Below are 14,281 nucleotides of genomic sequence, written 5' to 3'. Positions count from 1 at the left end.
TCACATTGTTGAATTAACTACCTGGTAAAAGAAAAAGTATAAAATTAGAAAATTGTTTTTAGGCGTTGCCTAGTAGGTGATTTGGTTCAGCCACATAATAAAGGTTTCAGCTCTTTTACTTAACAAAAGTCAACAGATGGAGGAGTTGAGGAAGTCTGAATGTTTAAACATGGACAGAGTGGACAATGTTACAGTGTGTAAAGTGGTCACTTTAACCAGTATTTACATGCCTGTAAATGCCTAGACTTCCATATTCCCTTCTCAACAATGTTTTCCCTATCTGTTGCAATAAATTTAAATATAATTGAATGTTTGAATTAGTTCTTAAGATTTTATAAACTAACTAAATAAATAATAAATATTACAATTCCTTCACAACGGAGTGGTCAGATTTACAAATCTCTCATAAAAATAAAGATCCTGTGAATTTTATTATAAAGGAATTTACCATACGCTATTTGAAACAGACAACTGTATAAAACCGTCCATTCTTCAAATAAATTTATGTTATTTAAACTAATTTTTTTTTGGTTGAATGGAGGATATTGCTTTTAGCAGCTAACCGGCCGAAGTACATGTAATATTTTTGTATTTCAAGTTAAATAAATAAATAAAAATATGTTGCGGGTATTATCAGTATGGGAGCTGAAGTGTAAACGTTGTATTAAAATAGGCGTGTTTTAAAACATTCTAGTTTGTTATGGAAAATTCTTAGTGAAACTTCATTGTAATTTTTTTATATGTCTAAAAGATAAGGGATTCTTAAATCCATAAATTCGAAATACCTAGATACCAGTTTCGTCACTTTCACGGCATCTTTGAGACTGGTGTATTTGCTATAACACTAAAAATAATAATACAGAATCAAAGAAGATAAATTATTTGACGATATTTAAATTTATTTCAACAGAGAGGGAAAACATTTTTGAGAAGGGAAGGGAAGGGAATATATGGAAGTCTAGGCATTTACAGGGCTTATGACCTGTCATTGGCTGGTTTAAGTGGCCACTTTACACACTGTGTAACATTCACCATTCTGCCCATGTTTCAACATCCACATTTCCTCAACTCTTCCATCTGTTGACTTTTGTGAAGTGAAACCTTTATCACGTGGGTGAGATTCATCCTGATAAAGGTTTCAGCTCTTTTACTTCACAAAAGTTATGAACAACTCCCTAGGGAGGAAATCCAGCCAGTCTGCAAGCATTTGGACATAATCAAACATATTTGGCGATACTTTGAATTAGTATTTTTTGTCTAAAGGACTTTTTTAAAGTCTTTCGGGTAAGTACAATTGAATTCAATTGAAATTTTGTAATGTATTTTTATATGCATATTTATTTGAAGCTTTTACTTTGTGGTTTTTCATCGTAATTAAATTAATACAAAACAACTTTCATTGTAACCACTGTTTGTTTTTTTCCTACCGACCGGTTTAAAAACTACACAAGCTTCTTTATCGAGGTACACCTTACTAATGAATTATTTAAGTATCACCATAATCTTCATTCCATTTCTGCACCTAATGGTCCATAGGACACTGTGTTGGTACACCAATCGCAGCGTATATTGATCATTTTTGTAACATGGTAAGATGATCAGTCTTACGCTTCAGGTACCAGTCCAGAGACTATAAAATATTTTAGAGTGAAAACACCCTTTTGAATAAATATTTCCATGTTGAGAATCGAACCCGAGACCTCTTGGATGGTTGGCAAACGCGCTGACCATTACACCTCGAGGCCGACGATATTTAAGTAAACCTTGCAATTATAGATATTTATATATATATTTAAATATATATTTTTTAATGAATTTGTATACACTATAAATAAATTAAACCATTATTAGTGGGAATTAAAGTAGGTAAGTATATTTATAATAAGTCTTAATAGTCTTTAAACTTTAAGGAATTTTAAAGTGTGAGTAAAACAAAAGGAATCTTCTTTTAAAAATCAACCTCTCGTTTTTACATGGGTATTCTAAAAGATAAAACTAAATTCCTCTAAAAGATAACTCCAAAGTATTTTAAAAATGCCCATAAATAAAACAGCAATAAATATAAAGTGCATTGTTTTCAACAATGACTTCAGCAAAGCATTTTTACTAAGAAATTATTTGTCGTCTTTCACAAGGATGATAAATTAAATACCTTCATTATTATTTTAAAACAAATTAAAACAAAATTGTTTAAATAAAAGTTGTAATAAGTTTATACTAATTATTTTCTGTGCATATTATCTTAATATTACACAAATATATTTACATATTTCGACTATTAAAGAAATTCTCATTTACAATTTTATGCGCCGACATCTTAATTACTGGCAACAAAATAGCCCAAATATCGTCATCAGCAAATGAGCAGTGTTTTAAAAAATATATATATTTGTTAATATACTTAGAGTATTAAACTAAGACAAAAAATTTACTTAAAATTTTTATACATCGTATTATCAGAGCCATGATTATTGAAAGTTTTGAGAGGGACAAACAAGCAAACTCAACACAGGACTTTGGTTCCATGGAGTTAGAATTTATATCTCAATAAATGTAATATAGGTATATTGTGAATAAAATGAATAAATAAACAAAAAGATAAAAACACATATGTATTTTCAGTTTTATAAAATAAATATACGCAAATTGTAGAATAATAAATTGGAATTACCATGCAATAGTAAATACACAGGTTTATATTCAAAAGTAATTACAATGCAAATTAATATCTATTTGGCAATTTTCGACCTGACTACGGCCCATTGTTTTGCTGCGAACTGTAGCTAACTTAATACCCAATAGTCATAGAATGGTTTTTCTACGTTTGGGCTCCTCTATAGCTTGGCGCATATTGCTCTGAGGTGTAAGTAATGTCTAGAGATGATTTAAATGTGGAAATCCTATTTAAAAAATACTATAGTAAATATGAAGTCATTTAACTGCTGACCATTTTTTTATTTGAAGTCGATTTATCGCTTTTATCTATGCAATGATCGTAAAAAAAAAACAATAAATCGCGTACACATTTTTTTTTTTTTTATAAACATAGTAAATTAAAATTAAAAATAAACAAGGTAAACTAAAAATAAAAAATAAACATTCTTTGGTATGGAGTCTAGGAAGGGGTGAGTCTTAAATGTTTTTTAATTTTAGTTTTAAAAGTTTGATAATTTTTTATAGATTTTAAGTTATCCGGAAGTTTATTAAAGTTTTTTTTACCTAACTAACTAACTAACTAACCATCACGCCATTTCCCCAGAGGGGTAGGCAGAGAGGATAGAACGCCACACCACTCTGTCCTGGCACACATCCTTTGCTTCCTTCACATTCATACATCTTCTCATGCACGCACGTCGATTATTCCGACTTTTCACATGACCACTTTCAAGAATTTGTTGTACTTGATCATGCCATGTCTTTCTCGGCCTTCCTCGACTTCTACAACCAGACACATTCGCATCATAAATCTTTTTAGCCGTTCTTTCATCATTCATTCGCTCCACATGACCGAACCATCGCAAAAGACCTTTCTTAATTTTGTCGATAATGCTTAACTCAGCCTTGCATTCTGCTCTAATTTCGACATGTAATTTTTTACCTATGTACGTATAATGGTTTAACGCTGCTGTTGTTTTACATCTGTGCAAAATTAAATTATTAGAAAATCTAGAGTTACTTGAATTTTGCACTTCAATTGTTTTTTCTTTGAAAGTTTGTAAGATAGAGGCTTTATTAAAAATTTCTTCAATTGTTGGTATATTAAGTTCTTCGAATACTAGTTTTGATGGGTAAGTTCTGGGCTTTTTAAGAATTATTTTTGCAATCTTTTTTCAACTCCATTTATTCGACCTCCAGTCATCCAGATTGCCAAATATCCGGATCGTTATAGGGAAATAGAAAACCTATGCGGGACTTTGCTGTTTAAAAACAAGTTTCTTTATCAAAGCCATTGACTTTGTTGGACACGTTTAAGTAAGTTTTTAATGTGATTCTAATTCGCTGTTTTCTTTAAAAAGCAATAAAAATGTAATCTTAGAGTGAATTTCATGTTTTCTTTCAAAACGTTGTCTTAATTGATTACTTTATCCATGTTTCCGGATTTCAGATTTCATAAATCCGGACAGTTGGAGTGTTACTGTATATTACATCTGCTTCAATACTGATTTCTCAACAAGACGTGTAGTGCCTAAATTGTGTAAAAACAGAGAAAACCCTACTACTAATTTATTTTAAAATAGTGAAACTGCGCAAAGAAACCAATGAAAGGAAAAAAAGTATTTTTTATTTATAAAGGAACTTATTTACACGAACCTAACAGAACATTGAAAACGATTATCTCGAACAAATCCTGTTGGGGGGAATTTCCATTTAGAAATTACTTAAAAAAAGTAATTGTTCTGCTTTACAATCTAAAAGGCCATTTTCTTCAGAAGTATTCTCGCCTATTCTTTATTTTTTCCCGAGGCTAGACTGACAACCAAGGAAAACTTCTGAAAAATGCCTCCAATTTGCTGAAAAACATTCTTAGCTGTAGTTACCCGCTCCTTAATCTCGCAAACGAATTCATTGAAATTCCACAAACAAATTGTTCTGAAAAATAAAATTAAAAATTCCAATTCTCACATTCGACTTCACAGATATGCCTCCAAATAATTTCAATTTATTTGCCAGAAAAGAAAATTTACAAGTCTCTTCTTTTTTATCTCGTTTATGAAGATTACTATCATATCATACTAATGTAATTGTTAACGAAAATTGGACTGTAGCGAAAAACTAAATTCAATCCAGTTTTGTTAAAGGGTGTAAATCATTTAAGAAAGGAAAGGAGCGCGGAAATGGACCAACCTTTGTTACAATGAGGATGTTTTTCAATTTTGGACACTAGATGATGAATTTTTTTATGAATTATGCAACGATTTATGATAACTTTTTCAACGACGCGCGACGATTTCAAGAATTTCTATGCAGTCTAATGTACCTAATGTCAAAAATGTTTTTTGCTTTGTTTCAAATCCAAATGTTATTTTTTTTGTATTTCTTCCAACTTGATGTAAGGTAGGTACCTTAAGGATAAGTCAAGGGAAGGATAGGAAATAATGAAGTGATAGAATGATCGGCCAGGAATAATATCGATATAACTGTTATAAACTAAACAGTTATCTTAATATAAAAATATTTTTTAGAATTTGGAGTCCAGGCGTAATACCATTTTATTTAATCAATAGCTAAACAAATAGTTACATATTATACTTTTTATCATAATATGACAGATTATAAAATTCTGTAATATGACAAATGAAATCATGAATAGATTTTATTTTTCAATAAAGACCTAGGACTTTCTTTGAAGGACACAGACCAAAAGTCAGGAACCAATAAAAAGGATACTAAGTTTTGAAATAAAGATGGTAATTTTTTTGAAACTGCAACTACTTCCGGCGAACGACGATGTTTCGTCGCCCTTTTTGAATTTAATTTTTATTGATGAAATTCAAAAAACCTGTAAGGGCTGTTCGGTTCAATATCGGTGCGAAAATAGCGACTTTTCGTTTATCGAATTCAAAGAGGTCTTAACATTAGCGTATTAGCGTGCTTATAAATTAAAAAAATACTTAGAAAAATCCTCCATTTAGAACTTTATATCGCAAAGAGCCCGAATTTTGTATAAAATTACAAAAAACACAAAATTTTCATTTTCGCTCAAAATAAAAAGATACCCTTTTTTTGGTCTTAATAGCTTCTAAACATCAACTTCATTTTAATTGCCTGACGATTTTTAATATCAAAGTGAAATATGGGTTTTAACTGTTAACCCTAGAGTGTTTAATGTCCGGGATGAATGTTAAAATGTATTAAGTTGTCCAAAACAAAAGCCATTTTCAGGAGAAGTGCATAAGTTTGGGTTTTGTGCAAGGAAAGAGACCATTCCAGGAGTTTGCTGCGAGACATTGCATACATTTATACATTATTCCTCGTTGTCCAGATGTTTATTGAAGTTTATTTTTAGTTTTCTTCAATAATATGCATGTTTTTATTTTCCATTATGTTGTATCCCAACTCAACTGGCCTCCTCTCTGGCCTCGAAGGGTTCAGGATACGTTTATGTTTTTCGTAATATGTCTTTGTATGAATAAGTAAAGCTCTTTTACTTGTCCAACTAAATGACCCAAACTTATCACGAGACAGTGCGGTGGCTGCAATTCGAGTTCCACTCACAAGCCACCCAACCAATTAAGGCGTGTTTTTTCACATTTTTTACAAAGACGTTGTCTTTAAGTCAGACTCTAAAATTTCGTCATCATTGCTCCAATGAGAAATCTCTATGTTATATTGGTTCGCATACTTTAAATCCAGACTCTGTGACAAGTTTGAGTGTACTAAGTGTTGTACTTTAGTTTTAAGCTATGAGCGTAATTTATTATTACTTAATTACTATAAGCTGTCAATGCACGGTTGACTTATTTATAAGTTTGTGATGTTTCTTGGTTCTTTGAATATCTTTAATGCCAACTGCCCAAGATTTGTATTATTTATTTCTTTATTTATTTATTTACACCTTTTATCAAAATACAATTTTACGTTCACTTTGCCCAACTAACAAGGGTACATAACATACCTCGTTCCAAGCTAGGCAATTACATTCGTATATATGATAATAGTTAACAAATTAAAAGAGAGCACAGACAAATAAAATATTAACTTATTCGTTTACACATTTTGATACATACACATACACATATACACAAATATATATATTTACACACACACATATATACACTCATGCGCATACACATACATACATTCATAAAAACATAGACAATTTATTTATGCGAAACTTCATGGTTGCCATCTATTAATACATTTTTTAAAATTATTCCTTATTTTCATATTTTATTTTCGACATCCGGTAAGAATCTCCAATCCGTAGCATGCGTCAACTTTTTTGACTCCCTACGACCAATGTCATGAAAAAACGAGGTCAACACCTACCTCAACTTGACAACACTCCCGTCTTTCCACGATTCTGGCAAAAGGTTATTGACCTTTTTGTTGTTGTCTCGATGCCAGAATAGTGTTGACCCCTTTACTTAGTATCAGATCCCTATTAGAGTATCTTGTATTATGGTTGTGGTTAACGCTTGGGTAAATGTCTCTATTTATGTGTGTAACCACTACCGTTCTCAATATATACTGTTGAATAATATTCAGTACTCCGAATTCTTTGAAGAGCAAGTCACTTGGATAACGAAATGTTTTTTTTTAATTTCTAGGATTAAAAATTTTTGTGCAATTACCACAGGTTCAAGGGCGGTTTTTGTGCAAGCTCCCCAACCAATTAGACCGTAAGTCAACACAGAATTTGCCAGTGCATGGTGTTCCGGACGCGTAAAATCGAATAAATTAAAATAATACATTAATTAGAAAGGATCCCCGGTAAATGTATAGAACTGATGGCTGGGCTCTCAATAAAGATAAAATGGTCACTTTCGAGCCTGGCCTCAGTATTACCGGGGAAAAATAGCTAGGTTAAAATGAATAAAATGTACAAAAATATATTATGTAAATGTCATGTTGCGCGCGTCGCGGCTGCCGACGAAATGGCCCGTACGGGCATTGAGCGCCCGTATTTACGCCACCTGCGGCCGGCGGCATGTAGCGAGTGGCGGGGAAAGATTACCCCCACCACTCCGAGGCAGCCGGCGCGGGTGGGATGGCCGACTCACGGAGCCCGACGCGCACCGCTTTATAAGGCGGTCAATTGGAGATATTAAATCAGTTGAGTTCCTAACTCTGAACAGTTCACACGTGTTTTATTCCGTTCTCCGTCCTGTTCGCCTTCCTGCACTTCGCTCTTCGCTCCGCTCTGCCTGCTGACTGCCTTCGCCTCTCTGCACCACTTGGACCGGGTGGAAAGTCCTTTTCAGGGCTATTGAGGTTGACTTGCGGTCGGCGCAGCTGTGCTCCTACCTTCCGACTTTGTCTTTGGCTCTGTCTGGGAGGGCGGCTTCCCACTTACGCCGGGAAGCTTGACTGCGGCAGACGCGGGTGACGAACCGGCGAAACTTTCATCGTGGTAACGCGTACGTTACATTTGGTCCTTCGAGCCGGATCGTCGCCAGTGGTCTCCAGTCTACAACACACCTACAGCATGCCGGTCAACAGATCGCCTGTGTCGACGCGTTCGGGAACGCGTCGAGACGCCGGCACGGAGCACGAAGAGGAGCTTCAGGAGCCCCAACCGGGGTCTGTACGAGCACATCAGGAGGAGCCCCAGCCAGGGCCTTCACACGACTGCCAGGAGGAGCCTCATCAAGGACTTCTGGAGGAACAAAAGGACTCGGACGAGGGATCCGCACCCTCGGAGCGGTCCATCTCATCGGCGACATTTCGCCGACAGATGGAGGAACGCGAGGCGCATCACGAGAGGCAGGTGAGCAGCCTCAACGAGATCATCGCCGCGCTGAAGGCCGCCAACGCGAGAGAGGACGCCAGACGAGACATGGCAACCCCCCTCACGCCCACCATCGAGAGGGACCTCACATCGCACGGGACGTCGGAACCGGCTCACAAGCCGCTGCCGCTGACGTCAGACGCGTCTAGGACCGACGCAGCCCTCAGTACGAGGGAGGCTGCCGCCGCACGCCACGCCGCACGCTACGCCGCTGATCCGGAGGATACCGGAGCGGCGTACATCCAGCAGCCGAGCCACTACGACAGCAGCCGGGCGAGAGACGGGGCCGCTTGGAAGCGCCCTGTCACCGACGCGGAAGCAGCCTTCAGCACAAGGGAGGCCGCCGCCGCACGCCACACCACACGCTACGCCGCTGATCCGGAGGACACCGGAGCGGCGTACATCCATCCACCGAGCCACTACGACAGCGGCCGGGTGAGAGACGGGGCCGCATGGAAGCGCCCTGTCGCCGACACGGAAGCAGCCTTCAGAGCAAGGGAGGCCGCCACCGCACGCTACGCCGCTGATCCGGAGGACACCGGAGCGGCGTACACACTTCCGCCGAGCCACTACGACAGCGGCCGGGTGAGAGACGGGGTGCCACGGAGGCACCCGGTCGCAGAGGCGGACTCCAGGACGAAGGAGGCCGCCAACACACGCTACGCCGCTGATCCGGAGGACACCGGAGCGGCGTACACATTTCCGCCGAGCCACTACGACAGCGGCCGGGTGAGAGACGGGGTGCCACGGAGGCACCCGGTCGCAGAGACGGACTCCAGGATGAAGGAGCCCGCCAACACACGCTACGCCGCTGAGCCGGCCTACGCCGGAGCGACAAACGCACATTTACAAGGCCGCTACAATGAGCGGCATCGGGACAATGAGGCGCCACCCGCACACAGCCGAAGGGAGGACGCCGACGTACGCTACGCCGCCGGGCCAGGCGAGCCCGTAGCGGCACGTACTATACCACTGGGGGGCTACGAGTTTCGTGACCCGGTGAGCGCGTGGGTACAAGAGGGGCTACCCACGGAATACATGCCGCCGGGTGCCACCGGCGAGCCTGTGACGAAATACAGACAGCCGCCGGAGTGGCACACGTTCATGGCGAGGCAAACCGGCGCTAGGGATCTACCGCAATTCTCCGGCGACCCGCTAGAATGGCGAATATTTAAGGCGCAATTTGATCAATCGACACAGATGTGCTCCCTTACAAACGCGGAGAACATTCTCCGTCTGCAACGAGCCCTCACAGGACGGGCCAAGGCCACAGTGTCGTCTTTGCTGGTAGATCCCCGAAATGTGCCGGACATTGTGAAGATGTTAGAGGCCGCCTTTGGACACCCGGAGATCGTCGTGGACAGAGTACTGGAGCGGATAAGAAAACTCCCTAAACTGGCCGACAACGCATCCCTGGAGGCCCTGACGGACTACGCGGTCGCGATAAGAAACGTCGTATCGACCGTAGAGGGCCTCGATGGAAGCCACCTCTCCTCCCCGAAGCTTCTGTCCGAGATGACTCAGAAGCTGCCACGAGTCGAGAGGATGATGTGGATTATGTCACGAGCGGATACCGTGAGAAAAGCTACCCCCAGGGATCTGGCACTGTGGCTAGCGAGACTGACCGGTGCAATACCGAATGCGGGTTGCATCGGGATCAGCACGGAACCCGCCCGAGTGGAGAAAAGGCGTACCCAAGAAAGGCACGTGTTTCTCACTCAGGACAAAAAATGCCTGTTCTGCGACATGAGTGGACACGCATTCGGACAATGCCGGAAGTTTCTCCGGAAAACGGTAGAGGAGAGGTGGACAATTGTGCGTGCCAAGTTCGTGTGCTACGGATGCCTAGAACCGGGACACAAAACGACCACCTGTGAAGCGGCGAAGTGCGACGAGTGCCACGGGCGGCATCATCGGTCACTACACCGCGAGAGAGTGGACAGTACGCCGAACGAGCAAGTCTTATTGACAAGGCGAACGGAAGTCCCAGTGACCTTCAAGGTAGTGCCAGTAACCTTGAAGGGCCCGCGTGGGTCAATGGAGATCCACGCACTACTAGACGAGGGTTCATCGGTAACTCTCCTCGAGGAGGATGTCGCCCGTGCAGTGGGCGCCACCGGGGCCTGCGAGGAGTTGAGACTCATCGGTGCCAGTGGGAACACGGACACGCTACAATCACAGCGTGTATCCGTAATCCTCGTTAAAGGAAACAAAGAATTTGGTGTCCAGGCACAGACGGTGCGGGTCATGGATCTGCCGCACCGCAACCGAAAGAGCACCAAGACACACGGGCCAGGCATCAAGCCGAAGATGTTAATCGGTCTTGATTACGCCACCCTAATGGTATCTACAGGCCCGCCAGTCCTACAAGAGGACGGGCGGCTAACCATCGAGACGGCCCTAGGAGCCGTCACCTACGGCGGGGCTGTGCACCCCGCCTTTGAATTACCCCCAGACGGCCAGGGTGAAAGGGACTTAGCGGAACTGGTAAAGAAGAGCTTCGCCGTTGACTCGCTAGGTGTAACCACCCTGGAACGTTGCCGCGCCGCAGATGTGCGAGCGGCGGAGCTCATGAGCAGCTCAACCACACAACTACCATCCGGACGATGGGAGACCGGTTTACTGTGGGCGAAAGACGGAGATTCTTTGCCCTGCAACCGGCAAGCAGCCATGAAGCGGCTGCACTCCCTGGAAAATAAACTACGGAAGGATCCGATACTGGCGATCGCATATCGCGCCAAGATGGCGGACTACATTGAAAAGGGATACGCCGTCAAACTAAGCCGCGAGGAGGTAGACGCCCACCATTCGCGCAAATGGTACCTGCCCCACTTCGCGGTGACAAACCCCAACAAGCCTGGCAAGATAAGGGTCGTGTTCGACGCCGCCGCCCAGTTCCAGAGGACGGCGTTGAACGACCATCTACTGACGGGACCTGACCTGCTTTCATCCCTCCTCGGAAACGTGATCCGCTTCAGAGAGGGACGAGTAGCCATCGCGGCCGACATACGGGAGATGTTCCTGCGGATAAGAATCCGGGAAGCCGACCAGCAATCGCAGCGGTTCCTATGGCGGACGCAGGACGGGCAGGAGCCCGACACGTTTGTCTTCGCGTCCATGATGTTTGGAGCGAAGTGCTCACCCAGCAGCGCGCAATTCGTGCGAAACACAGTCGCACGAGCACACGCGAAAGAATTTCCCGCCGCAGCAGAGGCGATCGAGCACAATATGTACATGGATGACTACCTAGACGCCACAGACAGCGAAGAAACAGCTGCAAGCCTGGTACGAGATGTTACCCTCGTACTCGGCAATGGCGGGTTCCGGCTCACCGGGTGGGCTTCAAACAAACCAGATGTCCTGGAAGAAGTAAAGGCCGACGACCGGGCCAATACAGCAGTCACCATAGGGGAAGAAGTAATGACGGAGCGGGTCCTCGGGATCGTATGGGATCCCAAGAGCGACCTATTTATATTTCGGCACGGAGCCGAAAGTGCAGCCATCCCGGAGCGACCCACCAAGCGCGGCATGTTGAGCGCCGCCATGAGTATCTTCGACCCAGTAGGCTTCATTGCGTGCCTCACGATACGGGCGAAGATATTGCTGCAAGCCATCTGGAGGACAAACACAGGTTGGGACCAACCGCTGCAACCGGACCACGCCGAAAAGTGGTTGGAATGGCGCGACCTGCTGGCAGCGAACGGCTGTACAATACCGAGATGCTCGCTGCAAGGGCAGAAAGAACCCGTGACACTGCACGTGTTCTGCGACGCGTCAGAGCAGGCATGCTGCACAGTGGCATACTTTGTGGGGGCCGATACCACAAGTTTCGCAATGGCGAAGTGCAAGGTGGCCCCCCTAAAGCCTCTGTCAGTGCCTAGACTAGAACTCCAGGCAGCGCTACTAGCGGCAAGGATGGCCGCCACCATAAAAAAAGAGAGTCGAGCTCTCATCACCCAAACCGTGTTCTGGACGGACTCGAGCACGGTCCTGTGTTGGCTGCGAACCGACCCACTGCGGTACAGCACGTTCGTCGCAAACAGGCTGGGCGAGATTGACGAGCTCACAGACGTACGGGACTGGAAATGGGTCCCCACCAAGGACAACCCAGCCGACATAGGGACCCGCGACAAGGGCCCACCCGACCTTGCGAGGTCGGGACTATGGTTCGGAGGCCCCGGCTTCCTGAGAAAAAGGGAAGCCGACTGGCCGAAAGAGAAGAAGTTACTACAACAACCGGACGAGAAGACGCTGGAGCGGAAACAACCCCGCCACTTCGTGGGCCACATCAGACGGACGGAGGCCCTACCCCAGGTGCAGCGCTTCTCGTCGTGGACCCGACTCGTCAGGGCGACGGCATGGGTGCTGCGATTCATCGCACGATGCCGCCGCCACGAGTCCCTACCGTCCCCAGGGGGGACCTTTGAACTTCACGCCTCAGAAACACGGGCCGCAGAAATCATGCTGCTGAAGCGGTCCCAGGAGACGGCTTTCGGAGAAGAGCTGGAGCTCCTGAGACGAAAGGCGCCTATCCCGCCGCACAGCCGCCTCCATGCAGCGGCACCCTTCTTAGACGAAGAGGGAGTCATCCGGATGGGAACGCGCATCCAAGCGGCACAGAGCTTCGCAGAGGACTGCAGCGCGCCGCCTATCATGGACGGGACCTGCCCATACACCCGGCTGCTGATCACGCACAGCCACCGGAAGGGTGGCCACCCGGGAGTCGAGAGGACGATCGCCGACCTGAGAGCCAGCTACCTCATCCTGCGACTCCGCGGGGCTGTGAGGAAGATAACACGATGGTGCCCGCTGTGTAAAATGCTGCGCAGCCGGCCCCAACCCCCGCTGATGGGGCAACTGCCTGAGGCCCGACTGGCCTTCAGGACGCCGCCGTTCACGCACTGCGGGCTTGACTTCTTCGGGCCAATGATGATCACCAACGGCCGAAGAAAAGAAAAGCGCTATGGGGCACTGTTCACCTGCCTCACCACACGCGCGATCCACCTGGAGCTAGCGTCGTCCCTCGAAAGCGACTCCGCCATAATGGCCATAAGAAGGATGGCCGCCCGCAGAGGCTGCCCACACGCGTTATACTCGGACAACGCTACCAACTTCAGGGGAGCGGACAAAGAGCTGAAACAGGCCGTAGACGAGCTCCTGGCGGACCCCAGAATGCTCGCCGAACTTACAGTTCGCAAAATTGAGTGGAAATTCATTCCGCCCTCATCACCTCATATGGGGGGAGCGTGGGAAAGACTCGTGAGATCTGTAAAACGAGCCCTCCACGCAACCCTCAACGAGCAGGCTCCAAGAGAGGAGACCCTCAAAACCATATTGGCTGAAGCAGAGTACACCGTGAACAATCACCCGCTCACGCATGTGTCAACCAAGCCCAACGACGAAGCACCGCTGACCCCGAACCACTTCTTGCTCGGGTCAGCCAATACACAGCCAACTCTGGCATATTATAACAAAAAGGAAGAAGGGGCCTGCCTTCATAAGCAATGGAGGATCGCCCAGAAAATGGCCGACATGTTTTGGCGCCGATGGCTGAAGGAGTATCTTCCCACCTTGGCGCACAGGAAGAAATGGCGCGAGCCCGCGCCTCCAATACAGGTCGGGGACCTCGCGCTCATCATGGACCCAAATCTGCCGCGGAATTCTTGGCCTCGCGGCAGAGTCACCCGTGCAGAACCAGCAGCTGACGGACAAGTACGAGTCGTCGAGGTGCGGACCACCAACGGCACCTACACCAGACCAGCGGTGAAGATCGCCGTACTAATGAAGGAAGAGGAACAACGCGCCCAGCAGGAAAATAGTACAGACTAG

At 44.9% G+C, this 14,281-nt stretch overlaps 1 protein-coding gene across 1 annotated transcript; it reads left to right on the top strand.

The window, feature by feature from the left end:
- Positions 1-8,149: 8,149 nt before the first annotated feature.
- Positions 8,150-14,281, top strand: LOC148284768 (uncharacterized). The gene is made up of 2 exons (XM_088235072.1): positions 8,150-8,618; positions 9,219-14,281. The coding sequence occupies exons 1-2, from the start codon at positions 8,150-8,152 to the stop codon at positions 14,279-14,281; spliced, it is 5,532 nt and encodes a 1,843-aa protein (XP_088091198.1).

This window comes from Micrasema longulum, unplaced genomic scaffold (assembly GCF_059751315.1).
Source record: "Micrasema longulum isolate JH-2025_06_02 unplaced genomic scaffold, ASM5975131v1 h1tg000091l, whole genome shotgun sequence".
NCBI classification, from domain to species: domain Eukaryota; kingdom Metazoa; phylum Arthropoda; class Insecta; order Trichoptera; family Brachycentridae; genus Micrasema; species Micrasema longulum.
Note: the sequence above shows the minus strand (reverse complement) of the source record. Positions and strands in the feature narration are given on the sequence as shown.